Consider the following 23,649-nt stretch of genomic DNA (forward strand, 5'->3'; position numbering starts at 1 on the left):
TTTCTTTTTTTTTTCTTTCTCCCAAGTGCAAAGATTGTGTTTCGTGTGTATCAGGTGTCCATTGTGCCAAGTCGCAGCTGCACACAAAGCATCAAATCGGAGTCTTCGGTTTGTCTCGTTAAAGGTGCAAGAGATCAGACGCCAAAACGTAACTTGATCCATTTCAAAAGTGTTATAACAGTTGCTTTCCTTTTCTGCTCTGCTCCAGGTGTTTCTACATCGTCTCAACCAGTATGCAGCCACCAAAATCGACAAGAACATCACAGAGGAGACCGTTAAGGTGAGGGTCAATCTGTGAAGTATGGGACGGCATAATTAAGATTTTTTTCATACTGTAACCCGATCCGTGAAAAGACCGGAAATTACATTGGAAACTGAATGAAGTGAGTCCCTTGTTTGGGGTGCTCTTTCAACCTAAATTAGCCAAGTTTCTGAATGGAGAAAGAAGTAGTGGGCGATCCAGGAAGCAGCTGTAAATATAATCTATTTATAAGCGATTCCGGCTGGAGGATAATAAAGGATGCTCTCTCACAGTGGGAGAGTGACTGTTTCAGTGCGCTTGCTTAACTCTTGAAGGTAAAATACACATTCGGTGGATATTTACTGCTTGTCCCGTGTTTAGGAATATGTCAATCCATGCTATGTTTTGTTTGGGAACAAGCTGTACAGAGAGGGGTTTGGATAACGTGGGGGCAGTGATGTCACCGAGCAGCTGAATGACATCCAGTCCTTTTTGGAGCGAAATTGCATTGATGAAATTCGCTGACTAGATTTTTTTTTTGCAGTCCTTAGCGTCACTAAGGAGTATTTTTACCTCACCCATAAAAGGCTTCTCCGGTTTCCATGCCTTGGTTTTATTTCACTAGCTTTCATCCTCCATCCAGAGTCAGCATTGTTTTGTCCTTTAACATCACAATAAAAAGGACATAAAAGGGGGCAGAAGTCAACACCACATGAAGGAAACATTTCCTGAACAGATCTTAAAAAATGTGTTCCTTTAAAAAAAAAAAGAAAAAAATAGAAAATCTAATTATAATAATGTTTGAAATCCCAATATTAAAGACATCTAAAGCTAAGATGCCCATTTCAAAGAAACCCCAGTCTTTATTGTGTGGCCTCAGTCCCACATGGCCACAAAAAAAGCATTACACTCCAAAGTATTGATTCGGGCCATCTTAGGCACACCACTGGAGGAAATAAAACAGCTGGCAAATACACTAAAAACACACATTATATGACCTTTTTCTCTCTCAGGTTTTATTCTCCAACATCGAGGAGATCCTGGCCGTTCACAAAGACTTTCTCTCCATGGTGGAAGAGCTGCTGCAGCCTGACCCTCATGCTCACCATGAAATCGGGCGCTGCTTCTTGCACTTTGTAAGTAACACATGCGACCGCCACTACTTAATGCTTCCTCTATTGCAAGTTGAAAGTTACCATTGCCATCTTTAATCATCATTTTACCATCTTGTCCGAGCTCTTATAGTTCCGTCGCGTCAACGTAAGCTCCGTTTGCAGTAAACGTTTGTTCATCTAAAGAGTTTCTCTCCTGCTTTACTATCAGAGCTCGAATGCAGTTCTGCCTCTTGAGTACTGCTGAAAATGACAAGATACACCACATGCTGTCGATTCATCTTTCTGGATTACCCATGATGAGAGGTTGCACATGTGCGATATGCTTGATACGGTTCTGATATGCTGCTCACCCCTTGCTATATATCTATATATATTTCTTTGATGGTGAGCCTGGAGGCACACTGGCATATAATAGGTTTCAAAGTCGAATAAATCTCAGCATCCTTCTGTTGGGCTGAAGGCGACTCCTCTGCCAGTAGGGCGCTGATGAAACAGGTGAAAGAGAGAGAGAGAGAGAGAGAGTGAGAGAGAGAGATGACCTCATTGAGAAAATGGGATGTAATTCACAGCATAACTGAAAACACATGACCATAATTCAGTCATGAGTGACCATGTGAGTCCATTGAGATAAGACTTGGACATTTTCTTTCTATTATTATGCAGTTTTTTTTTCCTCCTCAAAATGACTTTCTCAGCAGTGATATATAATGTTGATGCTCTAAAAGTTCCAGGAAAGAATTACCCAATCTAACTTTACTACAGAAACACAAATAGGTGAGTAAGCCAGCTGGACAATGGGCCGCTCAAATCAAAATCCCTCAGGCCTGCAAAATTGGTTCTCGCTGACTTAAGACTTCCCAGGGCCAAAACATTACATATTTTGGAGGTTTGTAAACTGACCTATTAGAAAACACGATTCAACAAGAAGAGCATACTCTACGGGGAATGAAAACGATTTGTATTTGCAAGTTGTTGTCATTGTTAAGACAGCCGTGTCTCTTCACAACAGCAGCTTTGTCTTTCTGAGGCAGAGCCGCATGGCTGAAGACCGTGTGCTATTTTTGCAGCTCTGTAGTGACTTTGTAGTAGAGTGATTTTAAGGCTGTGCGGTCTGGTCCCACTGCTGCCTCTCAAAGACAATGGAGTATGAATGTCATGAGAACGGCTGTGGTGGAAAGTTGTCGGCAATATGGCTGCAAGGCAGATGGATACGATTGGAACCCCCACACACACACACACATGATATACATTATTTATTTCATGACGGAGAGGAGAGTATGGGGAAGAATTCATACCTACAATGAGTCCTGTAATTCACATGTCTGCTCTGTTGTCTGTTTTTGCCTTGTTTTCTTATTATTATTTCTTGACACCCTCCCTCTCTTTTTCCCATTTTCTGCTCGACTTTGTCGCCCCTTTTTTCTCCTTCTTTCTTCCTGTCTGCAATTTGTTCCTTTTACTCACGCCGTCCTTCTCGCCTCGTCTTTCTCCATCTCTTGCAGAGGAGTCGTTTCCAGATCTATGATGAATACGGTGGGAATCACGAGAAGGCCCAGAGGCTGCTGCTGGAGCTCAATAAGATCAGGAGCGTTCGGACATGTTTACTGGTGAGAAGATCAAACCTGCCCTTGAGAACAGCTCACATATGAAATATGTCTAATCTCTTAGACATACAAACACATAGTCACCCACACATTGTTGACAGTGTAAAACCCTGTACTTAATGTTCCAGTGTGTCTGACAGCTGATGTGACTCTGCCCCTTGTGTGGGGGCGGACTCCCTCTCTCGACACTGAGAGCATTTCACTTCCACAGGGGAGCATCATGTTGCTAGAAAAAAAGATGACTACATCCCCCCTGCCGGCCGCAAACTGTGTGTTTGAGGTCAAAACATTCGCTCTTTTTCCTTTTTCATTGCCTTTCACAGCTCTTCACGTGATGCTGTTTAGTCTTTTGTACCCTTGTTCATACGGTTCACTTTTTACTCTTTGACAGCGTGTAATGCTGGTCCTCCTCGCTCCTTACTCCTTTACCGCGGAGCGGCACACACTTGTATCATAACACGCCATCGCCCCTTGTGTTTTAAGACTTCCATAAATAAAGTCTACAGCAGAGTTACACAACCAGAAGAACCACAGTATGACCACAGACTTTGGTGTATTGATTGGCCTGTTCTTTGGAGAAGCATATGACCATCTGGTAAAACTGTAATTGATGGAGTAAGAAATAAAACACACATATGCACACACTAAACACACCATCAAAGAGGCTGCCTGCAAGAGTTCTGTGTCTGATTTACTATTCATGAGTGCCTTTAATCTAGGAAGCCAGAGGAGGTAAAGCTATTAATTGACTTTGATTTAAGTGGTGCCTTTATAGCCTTGACCTCTTGGTGACCTAACCTTCCATAAGGGCTATATGGGTCTTGTGTTACCTTCAGAACCTACACTTAGCTATGGCCTAATATACCTCAGGTCACCTCCTCAGCCTTGCAATGACCAGGGAGAGGATATCTGCTAACCTCCACTAAACCTTTGGCCAACTGGCGGCCATAAAGCCTGGTTTATTGTTTACGCTGTAATCCGGCACCTCGTTGATATTTCAGGCGAGAGGGAGGTGAGAGTGAATATTAGGCAGTTGACCCCATAACCTGTATCCTACCACATGAAGGTAAGTTGTCCCATTGGTCGACTGAAGGCAAAGATTATCTCTTAGTTTATGATCTAAATTTAGGGATGTCTATGTTGATCTGTGGGTCGGTCCACCACTTTTGTCCAGACATATTTGAACATATCTGAACAACATGCTAAACTAAGATGGTGGTAGCGGTGATAACCAATGACGAAAAACACTGATGTTTAAACTGTACATGACAACAAATGGCAACCACTTCGACACATTATTACCACTTCATGCCTAAATATCTATTTCTTGCATCTCCCTAGGTAGATATTATAAAATCTCACAAGTGAGTCAGCGCGATGACCTTTCTGTTTACACCAACCTCACCAGGGCTCGACACTGACTTTCAAATGTGCTTGCCGAAACTGAAGATATGGTTGCCATTTTAGTGACTTTATATTTTTGAGTCATTAAGATACTATGCAGTTATACGACAGCTAAATGAAACACAAAAGAATAAAAGCTTGAGTCTCACATACAGCTGGAGACGCATACGTTTTGCTGTGTGCTGGCCATATTTTTCACATGTTAAAAAGTGGTTGCCAATGATGGCAACCAAAGGCCAATAATTGCTCAAAAAACTATGAAATACTGCTGATGCTACTGATAAACCTATTTTCTATTTGTTTCCAAAGACCTTTATTCTTACACGCTGTCAAATTATTACATTTAATTCACTATGATTCCTAAAATCAAGAACAAATGTGGGTTTTCTTTACAATGAGCATTACAGAGTCACAGAGCTGCTAGCTCCCGCCTTGTTAAACCTTCTCTCCTCTCCTGCAGAACTGCATGTTGCTGGGAGGCAGAAAGAACACGGAGGTCCCACTGGAGGGTTACCTGGTAGCTCCTATACAGAGGATCTGCAAGTACCCATTGCTGCTCAGAGTGAGTATGGTCTTGTGCACGCTAACCCTGTATTATAGAGATACCACACCCTTGTACCACCTCTGTAGTGCACCTTCTACTCCTCGTTTCACTCGCCACCATAGTCATTAGTTAGGGCTGTCTCGTCCTATTCACATCAACCTCTCCCTCGCTAATGAAACACCGGTCTCATATTCCGACACGTCTGCTCTCTGCTTGAGTTCCCCAGCGCGGCCACATCGTAGAAATAACACAAGACCTATCATCACCTCCCCTACCCAGCTGTGCATTCGGACACTTTGACTGGGCTCATTCATGGGCGCACTCTCAGTTGTTAGTTCTGAAATTTCCATTTCCCGACGTGAAACGTGAGCGAAATTTAATACACTTTCAAAGTCTTGTTTGAGTGTGTGATGTGAGCTCTCCCATCTCATTCGTCTTGTTATGAGCTATTAATTCACCCAGGCGTTCTGTAAACAGCCACCAGCATGGGCACAGAGATGTCGTAGTAGTAGTAATAATAATAAGGGGGTAATCTGATACTCTGCCATTTGAAGTCTTCCAGCTGCCAGGGCCTCCCGCTCTGAAATGACATAGATAGCCATCGCTGGCTGCAGATATATCCAGAACAGTGTAAGTCTGCGCTATAGTAGCTGACATACTGAAAGACGGTGCTTAGACTATAGACCCGGAGATTGCCGTTGCTTTTGCTAGACCGTGGCATATAGTAGGAGGGGTTTTAACCACCTAACTCAGGAACTACTGGAAGGTAAGCACTTGTGGAGTGTGAAGGAAATTGAACATATTTTTCTTTCATTCTTTTCATGTGTAAATATGTTTAATAGTTAGATTTGCCACAAATTAGATATTAAAGTAGTGTAGGTGCAATAATGGCACTGTGTGTCTCTCTGCTATCATGTAACTAGCTTTTCATGTGAGACTTTTTTGTGCTATTTGCATATGCAGGAGCTGCTGAAAAGGACCCCTAAGAAGCACAACGACTACGCCCTGGTGCAGGAGTCTCTGCAGGTGATGAAGGCTGTGTGCTCCAGCATCAACGAAGCCAAGAGACAGATGGAGAAGCTGGAGATTTTGGAGGAATGGCAGTACCATATCGAGGGCTGGGAGGTGGGCCTCAATTTAACTGTGTGCACTGTGTTGAATGATTTAATCTCACCCGGTAAATGAAATAGAAATGGCTGCACTGACTGTCTTGCTATGTAGTCAGAGTTGGCTTGTGGGTTTTTCATTTATTAAAACACGGCTGAGCTTCCCCCCCCCCCCCCCCCCCCCGTCAAAGCTCAAAGTCATGACATATTTAAAGCCACTTAGCCCTTTGCCAGCAATGCAACAAGAATTCCAAGCGGCGTGACTTTTGTCAGCCTTTTAAGCTTTCTTGTTCTCACTGGGAACAATGACTTGTTTTCACAATGGTCAAATTATTTTCGCCTGGATGAGCCTGCAGTTAAAGCCGTCACGCTTTAAGGGTCACCAATTCAATCATCGTCAGGTAGACGGAACTTCTTGGTGTGGACGGTTTGCCTTTAGATTAGTTTTCTTCCTGCGTTCTGGGATGTCTTAATAATAGGTCAGTTGGCCGAGTGGTGGTTGGAAAGAGAAATCTGTGGTTAGGTTTCTGTGAATGTGTTGTTTTAGTATTAGCAAGGCATTTAGAGAGGCTTTTAGTATGTTATTGTTTGCTTCATAGTAAAATAAACTGCAGGAACAAAAATTGTTGGGCAATGTTTATGACAAAAACAGAAATCCACGGTTTCTAATGGATTTAGGACAATATATTTTTTGAGAAATCTTGCACTCGACATGGTCCTGGTTGAAGCTACTCAACCAGGACTACTCAAACTACGTTTTTCCTTCAGCACTTTTTTTATCAATGGTAAACATTAGCCCACTCTGGAACAGAATCCTCTGACTGCTGCACGGCAGGCTAAATGACACGGAACGAAGAAGAGCGGAGAGACGGCTGAGTGATGTTTGCGTCTTGCATTTCTGTGTGGGTGTCTGAGGAATGATGGAGGGATGAGGAGTGATTGTGAGAGCCACTGTTTTTCCGTTCCTGCTCCTCCCGCCCGGGCTGAGTGCTTGTTAGCGCTGACCTGCTCCACAGCTGGCCGCCCTTGGGCCATCCTGGCAGGTTCACCTCGCGTGGGAGGGACAGGGCCCGCAGTGGTCACCATTGTGACGACTGCCAGCATTTGTCAGGGCGGTGATTACAAGTTGGTTTGTGTTGCAAGTGTCTGTGTTTTGTCACTGTGTACCACAGAAATATGTTAATTTTAGAGCAGTGGGTAGTAGTGTCCAGTTGTGTTTCACTTCACGTTCTCTTGTCTTGTTTAAGTTTGGTTAGAGTTCTTAAAACGTACTTGCGTTGTGGCGCTTGATTTGGCTTCTTTTGTTTAACAAAATTCATTAACATTCTCTCCAGCCAATTGAAAAATACCACTTTAGAGTTTAATATACATTTTTCCACCACACTTTTTCCTTGATTACTGGAATATGCTGCTTTGTCCCTCATTTTTTATCCATTTCTGCAGTTGTTATGTCTGGCTGTTGTCTGGCTATAAAAATAGAGGGTTGAAATTTAGATGAAACAGATGACTGAGGGTTTAAAGTGTTGCTTAAGCTTCTGAGTTTCTGTGGAGCTTTGGCTACAAGAGTAGTGTTAAGAGTGATAGAAAAGTGCTGCAGAGAAATATACAAATCTAAAGAAGGCTGCAACAAAATAAATATATGGACAGAGGGTTCCGTTCAAAGCGCATGAAACACAAATGGGAAGTGTCAGTACTTCCATTTGGGAAATGCAGCTCTATAGTCTGGACTACTGTGATGTTTCAGTTGGCCCCTTCAAGTGACCAGGACAAGTTTCCATGTTTGGTGAGCACACATTCACTGGCTGCAAATTAGTTTAACATCTGGTCATGAACTGGGGAGTTAAAAGGCTGCTGAAAGAGTGTGGAGGAAGGAATGAAAGAGATGACCGGGGAATCAATGGGAGGGGAAGAGAGTGAGGGATGATTGGCAGAAGGGACGAGGATAAAAAGGGCGAGGAGCGAAAGAAGGAAAAAGCGGGATAAGTTTTGGCCCACTGATGTCTCCAGCAGGAGGAAATGCTTAGCACATTTTCCGGCTCTGTGCGCATGGGAGTTATTTTTAGCTCTGAAGAGCCGATCAAACGGTGGTGCATAAATTCCCAGAGCAGGCAAGGTAAGGGGAAAGACAGCACACTTTATCACTTGCAGCAGGAACCCCAACCAATGTGGTGACCAGGCGCGACAATGCAACACATGGTTTGACTGGACGGGATGTTATTCTATCGAAGCTATTAACGGCCGTGCATTTTAAAGTCTCACAGCAATCTGCTCCGAGGAAGCAGGGAGTGTTTTTACAGACCCCGAAGAGAGGGAACAGGAAAGGCTGGGCTTTGTAATCCCTCCTCCTGTTCAGTCACTATGTGTGAACATTTCATGGTATAGAATTCATTTTTAGAAACTTTCTCTTTCAGTTAAAAGATTCACATTAAAATGATTTGCTTTTTTTCCTGTTTGACCTTTTGCCCACATGTCTGTTTGCAGGGCTCCAACATCACAGATACATGCACGGAGATGCTCATGCACGGCGTCCTCTTGAAGATTTCAGCTGGAAACATACAAGAGAGGATTTTCTTCCTGTTTGACAAGCTTCTGGTTTACTGCAAAAAGAAAAACAGGTGCCTTGACCCTCTGTTATTCATTATTCCACTGGCAAAATCCACAAATCAGAAGATGAATTTAAATTCTCATTACAGTGTGTATTTATTTTAGAGACAGAATAAAAATATTGTTTATGCTGATTTAAAACTTCCCTCCGTCTGTGTACTCCTACAGAACATTAAAACTTTATAAATAATTCACAAGTTTCTTTACTTTGTTAAAGAAGCATTTTACTTTTTTGTGAGGGAGTTGAAAGAAGTTATGCAGTAGAGGAGACACGTGACACAAGGATTTGGGATTTTTTATTTTTTTTTACTTGGGGAAATGGCGACATGTGATAAGTCTTGGTGGGGATATTAAACACCATCTGTGGACTCTTATTCTGGTAGATTTATCTTTTCAGTGCAAGTTGAGTCAGGAAACTCTTGCTGATTGCTGACCATTGTTGTGCTTCTGCAGGCAGACACTGAGCTACAAATGCAGTTGCTAACAATAATGCTACATCCGTTGTGTTTTTTGGCAGGCCTTGTTTACACGCCAACCAAGTTGCCACCTGCTTTGATTATTTTTGTTGTACTGCATGTGCTGTATAAAGTGTAGTGTCTGCAGGGAGTGCATTAAAGCAGATCCATTCATGACTAAATAAAGAACACGCAAGAAAGAAAGTAAAAAGTTTGCTGCCCTGACCTTAAATTCAATAACTCATCTAAATTAGATGCATTTTCCTGACTTAATGTGGTTTAGTACACATAGACAAACATCAAATGATTATAATTAGCCTCTTGATTGAACTGCGAGTGATACTAATTACTCAGTAAGCAATAACATGACATGATTTGTTTGCTTCTCTCCATTGCAGGCGTTTAAAAAACAGCAAGACGGCAACAGAGGGTCCTCGCTACCTGTTCAGAGGGAGAATCAACACGGAGGTGATGGAGGTGGAAAATGTGGATGACGGCACGGGTGAGTGGTCCTGTGAAAAGAAACAAGAACATTTATTTTGGAGGAATGGCTAGATTTTCTCCGTCTTTCGGATGCTCATTTCATATTCCAGCATTGCTGCGGTTTAAAGATATGCCATAATGACCCACACAGGAACCTTTACAACATGTGATTTTATACTTGGATTACCGATGGAAAAATACGATTTACCTATAAACAGTTTTTTAGACATCTATAGTTACATTTTCTTGGGACTGTGCTGCTGCTGGTACTTGGTGAACTCGAGCGCTTGTGTCTCTTGGCCTCACGTAGCCACTGATTATCATTTATATTTGTAGAAGCCATCATTTCCTCTCAGACAGACCCAGATGGGCCATAATATTGGGTGCGTTTGGTGAGAGATGGATGGGTTTGGGTCCGGAGAGGGAGGATAAACACGTGGGGGCAGGCGGCGGTGCAGTAACTCTTGGGTGTTCTGCACCACAGGCGGGAGATCCCAATCTGAAATCTAGGGCGACGGGAGTATTTTAGCTTGGATTCCTACGAAATGAAAGCACCCTGACTTTTTCCCAGGCACACACTTGCTGTCTGAGGTTGAAATACGCCCTCGAGGCATAACATATAAAGGACACCACACTGTAGATGCTTTTAGATGTGATTGTAATTGATGATTGTAATGGTTTGCTTTCTGTTACACCCGTGGAGGGAGGTCAGCATTTGAAATGTTTCCTAAGAGATGGAAATAATGACTTACGGTCAAGAGTTCATGTCCATTTGCATTATTTTTTAACATTCTTACCGTTCATATTTGAGCGTAGGAGGTGAATCACAAGTAGTCATCATCTCTGTGGGACTATTCTGAACACTTAATAGTAAATAATGCTGATGGATGGTTCTTCTTCTGATTGTGTCTGTGTACCCTCGTTTATCTTATTGGAGAAGAGCGATAATCAATGAAGCACTCAATAGAGAGGGTAGGGCAGGGACTGGAGCTGGGAGAAATGAGCCCACATTGAGTGTTTGCACTAAGATCGAGTACTTTACTCTCAATAGCTTTTTGATGAATGTTTTTGGAAAATAGGCCGCACACTACTGTATAAGAAAGCATTGTATGTCTTGTCTGTTCTGGTCTATATCCTGTTCTTTCCCGTAGCCCTAGTGTTGCTATCACAATGTTATTTTTACTTTGTTTACTCTGAAGCAAGTCACCGGAGTTGTGTTTCATGTTATTGCTGTCTTTTGAACCCGACTTCCCCAAAAGCTGATTGATGGCCCTTCAAACATGTAAAACTACTCCGAGCCTAAATGAGTCCAAAAATCCGACCCCCCCCCCCCCCGTTGCAAGTCGAGGACTTTATAAGAGTAGTGAAGCCAATCTCTCATGTCTGTGTTACAGCTGACTACCACAGCAGCGGGAACATAGTAAACAACGGCTGGAAGATCCACAACACGGCCAAGAACAAGTGGTTCGTCTGCATGGCCAAGACCCCGGAGGAGAAGCAGGAGTGGCTGGAGGCCATCATGAAAGAGAGGGAGCGGAGGAAAAGTAAGAAGGCGCTTGACTGTATCAGTATCAGGGGGGGGGGGGTCAGTCATTTCCCCTTTTATTTTTTTCTCCTCAACATCTGTCTTGAATATAATAGCTGTGAATATTTGGGTAATTAAATAAATTGGGTAATTATTTGGGTAATTGAATACAGAAGGTTTTAACCTTATCAATAAAAAGGTGGGTAAATACCAGCCATTCAGTTGTGGCATCTGCATCCAAGAGGGAAAGAAAAAGCGAGGGATACGGTGATATTGTGTGTGTCTTTGCTAACACGATAAAGGGTGTTAAATTCCTACAAGGAGAACTCTAATTTTCGGTATCTATCGTACCCATTTTGAGATTGTGGACATGATAATCCCTTTATAGCGTCAGTCATTAAGACTATTAGCACAGACACTGAAAGACATTGCTAATTACCTTGTGAAATTAAGAGACATTAACCTTCTCGAGCTAGTAATTGGTGTCACATCTAGTCTAGGAGCTGAGTGCAAAAAAATTGTTAATGCCAAGATATTGACAGGCTTTTTTTGCACCCTCCCTTCTTGCCTCCCCTGCTGCATAGGTCTGAGGCTCGGCATGGAGCAGGATACGTGGGTGATGGTGTCAGAGAAGGGAGAGAAGCTCTACCACCTCATGACCAAGGGTAACCTCATTAAGGACCGTAAACGCAAGCTCACCACCTTCCCCAAGTGCTTCCTGGGAAGGTAAGATTCTTGTTGGTTTCCTCTGTGTCGGTGTGAGCTCTGTAGCTGTGAGGGAGTGAGTCAGTGTCAAAGTGGTTGACTGTGCCGTGAGATAAACCAGAACGAATATCTAATTCTGTGTATTTGCAGATATGTAGCTCTTTATGTTTGAGAAGTAGACAGAGAGGCCTTGTACAGTGTTGAATCAATAATATTAGCACCTACATCATATGGTAAATTATACAGATTACACCATTGTAACACAGATCAGTTACTCCATCCCTAAATTTCATTTCTTAAGTGGGCAAGAATTTCTAAAGACAGCAGCTGGGAGGAAGAAAGCGTCTGTGCTTTTTGTTCAGGTGGCTCTGTGTTATGCGTGTCTGTCGTCTCGGTCATGGGAAAATCAAATCCAGCCAGATTTAGCCCATGAATCTTATTTAAGGATTATTGGTGTGGTGTGTGTGGGGACGGATCGGCCACTGAATGCCAGTCGTAAATCACAGGGAGATATCCCTGTGCCGCTCAGCTGACTGCCCGCTTTCTCCACCGCCCATGTTAGATTACAATCAGCTTACTGCTGAGGAATCCATGAGGTAACTGCAGTAGAGGGCCCATTATACCATAGGGCAGCTGTGTGTGTGTGTCTTTGTGACATGTTCTTCGTTTCCTCTTGTCCTTGAGCTTCCACAGCTTCCTTATGCCAGTAAACTGTTCTTCCATGTTTACCTCTTGTGAGTCTAAATATGCCCATCTGTCCTCCGTTTGCTGATAGGTGAGAATATTTACTGTGAAGCTGAGCTCCAAATCCCGTCCTTGAGCTATTTTCAGCATGCATGAGTTGATGCCCCCATTTCAGTGCTTTGCTTTCATCATGTAAGATGGAGATGTCTTGCTGTCATATCGACTTGCCAGGTTCTCATGCAGTTAATGAGCGCCAAAGTTGGTCTGAACTGAGTTCGCCCAGGGTTTCATCCAGAAACGCTCTTTAAATTTAGAATTTAAATACTTAAATTTCAAACTCTAGGGGGCACGGACTGTAACTCCCATCATTGATGTTCCTCTGAACCATGTGATCATCAAACTACCTGCTGGGATATGATGTTCCCCTGATTGAGCCTGAAAGCGTTATACAGGAAATCTTGATGGGATGTCACACCTCTTTCGTTGCTGAACGGGATAAGCGCACAAAGCTGTAAGCTCAATCCAAACCTCACTCCATTCCTGCCACATCGCTTTGTGAGAAGCGACACTTTGTGAGACTTAGAAAGTGACAAAGCTGGATCAGGATGATAACATCTACAACCATCTGGCTGCAGCAGAAGAGCTCTCCGTGTTTGAAAATAGAAAATCTACGTGACAGCTTTTTTATAGAGTGAAAGGTTGGGAATAAAATTAAATATTTTCATGCGACAGTGTTGGTTGGATGTTATATAAACTGTGTGCCTATCTTGACTCTTGAAATCCCATAACAAATTAGCCTTGTAAACGCCCCACTACTTTTCAGAATGAGCCATGTTTTCCATTTGTTAAAATTTTTTACAGAGATGTTTTGACTGGTAATAAATACACTGACAATCACCCGAGCTTAAACAGTCGTTTCAAATTCCCTGTTATTTTTGAAAGCATGGGGGGGGGAGAGAAAAGAAACAACCAAAAAGTCCAATTGGGCATAGTTGTGGCCATGTTACATCGCATTGGTGGTTTGGAACGAGAAATTACTTTCTCCTTTGGTCCACGCAGACAACACCAGATCCCTTGCGGTCTGGAGAAAGAATGGATCTGTCAGCTAAAAAGATTAAAAGGATCAAACGTTGGTCATATATGGGCACTTCATTGAGTCTGAAGAGATCATATGGTGAGAAAGCAGCTCAGGGAAGCTCCTTTTGGAAACCTATCCCTCTATACGCAACTTGGCCAACACCTGGATGACCACTTGTGGGTGAAAAGACATCTCTAGCTTCTCTGTACTTCCCCCGTCTGAGATTATCATGGAGATGATTACATGTGGGAGTAATTGGTGAATTGGAACCAGCATGGTATGTCCCTGATGAAAGCCACATTGCCTATGGCTTCCACTCAGCCCACTCCCTCCATTGTGAAATGCTTTGCCTTTATTCTGCTACCACGCCTCCTCTTTCTCTTTTTTTGATTTTTGTTTTTTTCAAAGCCGAAGGCTATTTTTGGGTCCCGAGCTCCTCCCCTTTAAGTGGTACAATCGCATTTGTGGTTTGGTTCCTGTGACAGTGTAATTCATCAAAGAAAATGTGTGTGACAGCCACCGAGCTTGCAGTTATATCATCCAATTTTAAACCTGGAATAAACAGAAAAACAAAAAGAGATTCAAAGTGTGTCTTTTCTGCATATGACAGACAATAGTGTCTGCTTGTCGTGATAGATGTTGATGAAAAGCCCTTCAGGAGCTCAATGAAAAGGTAAGACACCCTGCAAGAAATGCTCTTTGTCTTCGTCAGCCTCTGCTCTTTCTTTTTGACAATACTTGGCACACACATTTTGCTCCATCTGCTCACACGAATGTTAAAATTCAGCAGAAGCTGAATAAAAAATCTGCTGCATGTGGATGTAGTCAGCATTTCATACATAAAACAGGCAGATATAATCATACACCAGTTAACATACTGTACCAATATTGTACGAAATTAGATACTCTGTGGGAGTTGATAATCTTAATGTCGTGGCGTAGAGAAACATAAAGCAGTAGTTTGACATTTTGGAAAGAGATTGAGTCTGCTAAATATGAAGCTACCAGCAGCCGACTAATATGTTAATTAACGAGCTTTAGAATTGCTAATAAGCATTTTTTGTTACCCGTTACCGATGGAACCAGGCTAGCTGTTATGCTAAGCTAAGCTAAGCTAAATGGCTACTGGCAGTAGCTTCATCTTTAGCAGACAGATGTGAGTGGTATTGATCATCTCATCTAACTCTAAATAACTGAATCATTTCTATTTTTGGCCTTCATGAAGTAATTCATCGCTTATAACAAGATGTTCATTTACAAAACACTTGGTTTTGAGGCCCTTTAAAGGCTGAAGTAAAGTAAGTGAAACATGTAATACCAAACAATCTCAAATGATCGATTTGTGCACGAATATGTCTTAAATGTTGCCACATTCCACATGTAGATTTTAATTGCGTGAAACTGTTCATTGCATATGTGACCCCAATCCACTGAAGGCCATGAGAATTTCACAGTCCAAACTGTCATGGTGTTTTTCCTTCCATGGTTTAAGGTGCAGAGGTTGACAAATTGACGTTGTTATAGACTTGTGTTTTCCCCCCGTGGTCTGTTGCGTAGAGAAAAGACGCCACGGATGAGTGGTTAAAGAGTGACGGAGGTTTGGGTGTTTGGTCAAGTTGTTTCTCCGAAAACATTCGTAATTGTCCCAGTTGGCTCGACGCTGAAACCCGACCACCTCCGTCATGGCCCGCAAGTGAATTCCAGTGGTGCTGCTGGCCGTGTTTGTTTGTCTTTTATAGGCAGACAGGACATCGAGGATTTAATCGGATAAGATACTGCCACTCTGCCTGTCCTCAACCCTTTTACTCTTTCTTTATTTTCTCCTCGTACTCTCTCTCTCTCATGCTTGAGTCACTAAATTATGGAGGATTATCCCGTTTAGGTCATTTGGGCCCTCAGAAGATCAGATGCTATGTTTGTTTTTCCTGGGGTTTGGTTTGTTTCCTCTTCCCAGTTGTAAATGATGCGGAGCAAAACTTATCGTTCATTTTCCATCATGAACTTCCTGAGATTCAATTCAATTGTTTGGATTTCATTGTGTTACATCGTAATGTCTAAAATAAATGAAGTTGAACAAAACACAAAGCCTAAAACCCCAGCAGTAAATATATCATCCCTCTTCGCCAAGATAGTGTTTGTTGCCATATTCTCAGCAAAGGCCACCACCTTTTCCAATTTACAGATTATTGAGGGTTAATTCAAAGCTCTCTCCACTGATCACGCACTCTTTTATAGAGCGATGGGATTTTACGTTTACGTTTGCTGTGTTATCCCTGTGAGAGTATGTGCGCTATTATGTCAGTGTTGCCTTTTGTGTTTCCCCCCCCAGTGAGTTTGTGTCTTGGCTGATGGAAATTGGCGAGACAGGCAACCCAGAGGAAGGGGTTCACCTGGGTCAAGCGCTGCTGGAGAATGGAATCATCCACCATGGTTAGTTCTCTCAATTTTCTCCCACCAAGACCTGCTTCATCAGCCTTTGCTGTTCCTTATCGATAACCAAATCTACCACAGTCCATGTTACATAGTGCTAAACTGTATAGTGCATGCAAATGCCTGTCATTGCCTGACCTAACCTATAACCACGTCCAGTGAATGTTTCTCATTCAGCAAGCACTTTCACAATATTTTCCCTCCCTGGCTTGAGCCTACAATGCAGATGCAGCTGTTGCATTTACGTATGTCTTAGCAGGTGTCCCACTCCCTTCACACAATGTTTAGGTAAGGGGTTATGAATGTTAATCTCCTCTTGCCGTAATGTTTGTGAAATATTTGCTCAGTGGCCGTTCTGTGGCTTTGGGTAACAAGTGTATTTGGTGCACGCGGCTTAAGCTCGCTTAATGCTTTGCATTCACACTAAATGGCACGTACTGCTCTGCATGTTTGTTTTTTTTCTTCTTCAAAAGAGTAGGGCCCCAAGCCAAGTTGTATCTTGAATCACTCGGGGGGTGCTTTATTGCTTCCTCACAGAGAAATGAGATTGGAGCTTTAGAGCCGGTCCTGACTGAGAGGAATAACTCCGAGCTCCTCTGAGCTGCCTCACAGTGCTGTTAGAAATGCCCTTGTGAAAAATGAGAGAATATCTTTTCATAAAAACCTTTAATGGAACTCTCATGGCTGCAGCCAAGAATACAGAGCCAACTGTTATTACTGTTTTGGAGAAGCCTTTGACAAAGTCCCCTAAAGCAAGAGGAGCAGCTGTGTTATCTGTGACCACTCTGTATGAGGTTCGAGTCTTCCTCTTGTCTGGAAAGCTTGTTTCACCACGCAGCCCTGCTTGGCTTGAATATGTTTCAAAACCTCTTATACTTTCGAATTTAAAGCAATATGAATAACGCCCCCCTTAGCGTTTGAGACTTTTTCATCTTTCCTCCTGGCACTTCTCCTTTCAGAAACCTCCTTATGTTTTGAATTGCATTTTTAGTCACGGACAAACACCAGTTCAAACCTGAGCCTGTACTGTACCGCTTTCGCTACGACGACGGCACCTACCACCCCAGAAGTGACATGCATGATGTCATATCTAAGGTACACAGTGGAGCTCAATTTTATATAAATCACATTTGACACACCTGTCATTAACCTAATCAAACGCTTGTTTTTCTTAGGGTGTTCGGCTCTTCTGCCGTCTTCACAGCCTCTTCACTCCTGTCATCAGGTAGGCAGCCATTGTCTTTTCCCCTCCATCGCAAACCCAGCCAGATGGGGCCCCAGTAGCTGTAGCATTGTTTCATTTTTTTAAGACGAACTGACTTGGGAGGAGTTGGCAAAGATGGTGACGGAGTGCTCATAGCTGTTATAAAGCATTTTAAAGTGGCCACAGTTACAATGCGCAGGTCGTACACATTTCACTGAGTGTGACCGACAGTATATTGATCTTGTGCTCTCAAAGGCCTGACACGAAGTCCTGCTGCAGGAGGCAAACATCGATTCCAATTCCTCAACGTACAACATGATCAAAATAGCCATTTGGATATCTGAAGTTCAAAACTGTTGTTTTCAAAGTTTCAGGACTGAAATGAGTTCTGTGTGCCATTATATGTCATTATATGTTATACTGACATGCTCCCAGTATGTCATCTTATAGTGGATAATTAGTGTAAACAGGCCCATGAAATAGTCACCTAAACCCAAATGTGAAACAGGTGTTTTTGAGCAATTCTGGCACATATCATGAAACGTCCCTTTGTCTAACAGGGTTCAAAGTGGAGCGATCTCATTTTATAGGAGTGATTTGCTGGCAGGCTTTGGTTTTCTGTGTTGTTTTTTAAAATCTCCACTTGAACAGTGTTTGAGGAGCAGACTGCTAATGTGTTTTGCCACAAAGTACCGCATCAAGGTTGCCTGTTTATGTTAGTTTTCAAATGGCCCGCAGAAAAGCTTTAATTTCACACCAATAAAACTGTGCCATAGCTGGAAGGGGCACGCTGATCCCGCATGTATTCCTACATCTTTTCCGTATTTCTGTTTGATCCAGCTACTAAAAAGCCTAAAGGGTGATTATGTGTGTGTGTGTGTGTGTGTGTCAGCATTCAGCCCACTGGCATTTGTGTGGAGGCCAAATCTTTTGACGTAAAAACTCTTCTTGGTGCTCTGTGTGATGTAAGCCAGCGTATCTGTGCAGTGCGTCCTCACTGAGAGCAGTACAATGCATCACTGGGCCTGGGAATGCCAGAATTTAATTGGAGCAACCAGCCCCTGCCTAATTAGGTATAATTTCCTGGCAGAGCGAGATACATGAAACGAAAGGGGGGAGGAACGTACACCACGCAACCCCTATACCCCCCCCGCACCCCCCACACAGCTTCTGTTCCACCCCCACCTCACACCGAACTTTCCTCACACAAGAAAGCTCCAGGGAATCTGATTGTCCGTTTAAAAGGTCCACTATATGCTAATACTGTGTACACACAGCTATACGTGTATTCATGCGACGAGAAGACATTTTTCAAAATGCACACATCGATGCTGCAAACCCACACAATGCAGAGAAGGTCAATCATAAATTATCTTCACACAGAATGGGAAAACCAACGCTTCAGTTCAGAGTCTGATAAATATCGACAAGTTTTCTTCTTTATGCTGATGAGTCCTCCGGAAACTCAATATTTATGGATGGATGTGTAGAATTTTCAAAAATAAATAACGATATGGTGCACTGTGCTTGAGTAATCCGTCAAACCTGAAACAGTTGATTAAATCTTGAATTCTTTCCAAAGAATGCTTTGAAAATGCAACGTTTTGCCTTCATCATCCATTTGCTGCGAACAAAATGTCAAGGCAAACTTTCCTCTTTGGACAGCAAGTTAAAAAAAACCACCTCTCTGACCTTTCCCTCTGTTACTCCTCAAACTGCTGTTTCCTCATGCCGGACATATGGCTGCCCGCTGGACCGCTGTTTACCCTAATTTTTCACTCTGACAGCCTCACTGTGCACCCGCCGCTCTAGCTCCAGTCTCCCTTTCTCCACTATCCCATTCAGTGTTTCTCTTTGCCTCTTCTGGTCCAAGTGGTTTTGTGCATGGGACGGCAGGGCAACGTGCCTCACCGGCTAATACCAACACTGCCCTCATCATCAGAGACCAACTCGGGCTGTCAAATACAGTTAGGCAGCAGAATGTTCCATTGTGGAGGAAACAGGGCAGCATTTGGCCTCTCTTGCTTCACAATTTGACCAGCTCCAGACAGCTGAGATTGGACTTCAGTTTGGCCCACATGTCATGTTTGACTTGTCTGAACTGCATGTGTGCAACACAGGCATGTGTACGTGCGGTTGTGTGTGTGTGTGTGTGTGTGTCTGAGTGAGTGTCTGAGCATGTGGTGGAAGTGGTCGAGTGGTGTAAGTCACGGTGGTTCTGGACTTTCCCGGGCCTGCAGCTCGGCCCCTGAGTGTCCCCGGGGAGGCCCCTGTGTTCATGGGAAAAGTCACAGCTCCGTTTTCAGACTGCATTCTCGGGGCCTGTGCAGCAGTGTGGGTAACACTGGGAACATCAACACCAGACTGACATGGGGCACCCTAGGGCCAAACACAGCAGGGGCCGTTACCAGCCATGCTCGGAGGAATGCTGTTTTGCTGTCACCACGTGTCAGAAACGCACGCAGATTTATGACGCAACTGCCGGTGCTTGAAAAGTGACCACGCCTTTCTGACAGCGGGAATTATTAGCCCTCTTTTAGGCTCCATTGCTATTTGTGTTTAAATAGACCAAGAAATTACTACCTCACGTGTTCACCATCTGGATTTATTACGGTTAGAGTGAATCACAGAGTTGAAAAGTAGCTTGGCACAGTTCAAGTTTGAAGGCAGCATCTTGTTTTCCTAACCCTTTTCATGACGTTTTCTGCTTTTCTTACCAATCCAGGGACAAGGACTACCACCTGCGGACCTACAAATCAGTGGTGATGGCCAACAAGCTCATAGACTGGCTTATTGCACAGGTAAACCCTGATTTAGCTTCATACACATACAAAGACGCGTACTAGTATCTTATATCCATTATCAGTGGACGTATGATAATGATCACATAGTGCACAGTCAACCAAGTGTTTGTCCAAATAAATGATTCCAAGCTAAATTATGAATCAAATAATTCGATCGTAATTCGATTTGTTTTACATGCGTGAAAGGTTTTTACTGAAGTAATGCACAACTTCAAACATTTTGACTGTTGTGTATATATAGTATTGCGGTCCACCTCAAATGTGCAACAGAGGAAAGAAACTGAGACAACAAAGCGTTTCTTGCCACCAGACTCGAGGCTCTCAGCGGAGCCAAAAGGAAACGACGAAAGAAACGCGGAATTGATTCGACAACTGAGCTTTATTAGCTTTGACAGGAAGCTTTGAGGTTGACAGATGGTCGTCCTGTCCAGGATGACAACAAAGAAATAAAATGTGTACGGCCACCACCACAGAATCAATGGCAGACGTCACATGTTTGTGTCTGCATATAGCGTGTGTGTGTGTGTGTGGTAGTCCGTATGAATGTGTTTGACACAGGCCAGCGGAATAGCTCTGACTCCTTCAGTGGGACTTCAAGAGCTGTCACACTATGTTGTCTAGACATGATTTTGGCTGTGTTCAAGATGGAGCGTGGAGTGGCTCTGCTGGCCTCTGGGATTTTTGGATGCAGGAACAAAAGGAGGGAGGGAATGTGTTTAAAGTGTGACATTTTGACTGCTCTCTAAACATACAATGTCCTTTGTTCTGTCTCTTTCTCTTTCTTGCCTCGACTCGTTTACTCTTTCCACACTTTATGCTTAAACATTTCTCCGCTGCACCCACTCTTTCTCTTTCCCGTGTCTTCTGGTGCAGGGGGACTGCAGAACCAGGGAGGAGGCGTTGATCTTGGGGGTGGAGCTGTGCGACAATGGCTTCATGCATCACGGTACAGCACTTCTCACTGCCGAGGATTTCAACAAACCCAAAAAAAAGTTCTTGATCCCGCTGTTCTCACACAGTGGAATCCTCTCCGCTGTTTACTAAATGAGACTTGAACGCTTTGGAGAAACCGCACAGAGGGCGGCTGGCATTTAGCATCCTGTTTTAGAACACAACCACTCTTGTTCTCTTTCCATTACTACTTATAATCCCTTTGACACGCAACAGGAATAGAACATATTTCCAATCCAGTGAATGAATCAGTATGTGTGGTTAGGGCTATGGCTGTAACCATGCATGCTATCGTTAACTGCGTGCCTATTTGTGTGCATCTGAACTTAAGCAACCACGTGCAGGGTACATGCAGGTCTTGCCTTAGCTGTGAGAACTTGGCAGAGAACACGTGGATGTTTTTCAGTTTAAGTGCAAAATGGTCAGAAGCCATGGTTACAGCTTGTTTATGCGAGTCAGACTCGGTTTTTAACTCTGCTCCTCCCTCGTGCCAAAGTCCACATCATGCACACTACAGTATGAGTCACAGCGTGTCTCCTTGTACCTCCATGATGTAACTGCTCCAAACTGTCCACAGTTCCAGCCTCACTCTACAAATTACCAGCACATCTATGGAACATAACAGTCCCAGCCATCAAACCTTTCACTTTTCACTTCCACAGCCTTCAGGATAATTTCACCATTCGTGCCAGTAAGTTATTTGGCCTGACAATGTGCTTATTAAACCTATATCTGATCTTGAGTGGAATGAAGAATAGGGTTATTTTTCCCCTTTTGCCGTGGAGACTGGGTTCATGCAATGGAAGTGGGGTCTCACTTTCTTTCACAGTGTGTGTTTGTGCATATCGGGATACATAGTGCACATGTGTTGAACTGCTGGGGCTTGCTCCATTTGGCATGTGACTAATCACGTTCAAACGTCTTAACTTAGTGAAAAATGCTTGATTAATTATTTGAATATGTTCTAATCTTGCACAGCACTAGATGCTGAGAGTCAAGTTTTCAATAAACCATCAATAGGCAGTCTAAGCCATGGAACTAGAACATATTTTTATTTCATACGGTTGTCTTGTAGGACAATTGTAGTGATTTTACATTTTCACAAATCACATATTCTATGACATGATTATCCAATTTGCAAACCATTTTTCTGTATTATATAATCCTTACACACAGCCATTGGTTTCCATTCATTTCCCTACAATTTGTTTTCATAATCCTCGTGAAAGTCATGTCAAAGTTACATAATACTTTTGAGGTTAAAAACTGTTTTTTTTGTAACTCTCAAAACTGCATTACCCTGAGAAAGATGAGACAAAAATAACTGCAGAGTTGATGTTCGCTGTGACGGATTGCACAACAAGTTCTCAACGTCCGTCCATACGTGATCTATAGTTGGACCTAAAACTTTCAAACACACTGGGTGCTAGCAATATTCAGCAAGTTTAATGTCGGTTGTTTCTTTTTCTGACATTTACTCAGTTGTGACTGTGTTGTTACCTCCTTCAGTGTTGGAAAAGAGTGAATTCAAGGACGAGCCCTTGTTGTTTCGTTTCTTCGCTGATGAGGAGATGGAGGGTTCCAACACCAAACACAAACCTATGAAGCACGACCTGAAGATAGTTGAGAACGTCATCTCCAAGTCTCTCCTGGTGAGCGCCCGCTTACTGTGTACTCCGTGGTGGCTTATTGATTGATTAGCTCCCATCCTGTCTAAATTACTACGACTTTGCTATAAAGTACCCACAACTCAGAACAAAACCGAAGGCACGGTAAATCATAAGAAGGCACACAGCTGTGAGGAGGAAAAGTCACAACACTGCAGAAGTCCATTTTATACCTCAGTAAGCATTATTTTCTGAGGAGTGAGCAAATACAACCAAGGGCTGCTATCTGTACGTAGCAGTATCTGCTTCTGGTGTGTGTGTGTTTGTGCTCTGTGAAAATGTCTCAGTCTGCTGGCTTGGGATTCTTCTGATATGTTGTTTTTCTCCAGATAAGGCCCAGTGACGGAGGCTACGGCTTCATGCTGGAAGAGAGAAACAGAGTCCCCATCATCAAATCTGTAGAGAAGGGCTCCCCAGCTGAGGTGCGAATGCACACACACACACACAGTACATACATGCTTATTGAATGAATTGATTTCCAAATGTCGTTATTATTACTTCTGAAACAGGGTCCTTACTGAGTGAATTTTTACTATTGTACAAATTCATGTAACCTCTGTAGAGGCCAAATCCTGTTTCTTTTCTTTATGGTGTTCAGACTGTGTGGTTCCGTGTATCCCCTTTGTAATTCAACAGCTGCATTTGATTTTGTTTCCTCGAAGTTGTTCTGCAAAGCTGTGATGCTTTCATAGCAGATGAGCATCAACAGAAGCCTTTTGTTGTTAAAATGTGGTTTGATCATCAGTCATAAAAAAATCCAAACCTCTAACCTGCTTTTATGGTGATAGACACGGATGCTAACATTAGAAGCATTATCGTGCAGAAATAGAGCACATTAAAGGGCACCATATTTTTGTGGTCTCCTTTGGTGTTTAGCTTTGATCTGCAAGATGAAAATGGGGCCGAGGAGTTTGAAGGCAAATGTGATCAATATGAGCGCACGACCCATAATTCCCTCCAGCCCTGAAGTAGCACAGAATGAGTCTGTATGGTCTGGATCGCATACACAGTTGCTTTTAAATATTCAAACTGGGACAATGAAATC

The 23,649-nt window shown here is 43.1% G+C and overlaps 1 protein-coding gene across 2 annotated transcripts in view; it reads left to right on the forward strand.

Moving 5' to 3' along the window:
* The window catches only part of prex2 (phosphatidylinositol-3,4,5-trisphosphate-dependent Rac exchange factor 2), a 77,813-nt gene that overhangs the window by 14,091 nt on the left and 40,073 nt on the right, over positions 1–23,649 (forward strand). For both annotated transcript variants that reach the window (XM_076080439.1, XM_076080441.1), the window contains exons 2-17: positions 209–280; positions 1,255–1,377; positions 2,859–2,963; positions 4,825–4,926; positions 5,872–6,033; positions 8,496–8,629; positions 9,472–9,575; positions 10,951–11,100; positions 11,666–11,807; positions 15,878–15,978; positions 16,970–17,073; positions 17,154–17,203; positions 19,908–19,983; positions 20,860–20,932; positions 22,447–22,589; positions 22,934–23,026. In XM_076080439.1, the coding sequence (XP_075936554.1) occupies positions 209–280; positions 1,255–1,377; positions 2,859–2,963; positions 4,825–4,926; positions 5,872–6,033; positions 8,496–8,629; positions 9,472–9,575; positions 10,951–11,100; positions 11,666–11,807; positions 15,878–15,978; positions 16,970–17,073; positions 17,154–17,203; positions 19,908–19,983; positions 20,860–20,932; positions 22,447–22,589; positions 22,934–23,026 (1,734 nt within the window). The remainder of the gene's footprint in view (positions 1–208; positions 281–1,254; positions 1,378–2,858; positions 2,964–4,824; positions 4,927–5,871; positions 6,034–8,495; positions 8,630–9,471; positions 9,576–10,950; positions 11,101–11,665; positions 11,808–15,877; positions 15,979–16,969; positions 17,074–17,153; positions 17,204–19,907; positions 19,984–20,859; positions 20,933–22,446; positions 22,590–22,933; positions 23,027–23,649) is intronic.

The sequence above is a fragment of the Anarhichas minor genome, unplaced genomic scaffold, assembly GCF_050575085.1.
Source record: "Anarhichas minor isolate MPS153535 unplaced genomic scaffold, ASM5057508v1 ptg000074l, whole genome shotgun sequence".
In the NCBI taxonomy this organism is placed as follows: Eukaryota; Metazoa; Chordata; class Actinopteri; order Perciformes; family Anarhichadidae; genus Anarhichas; species Anarhichas minor.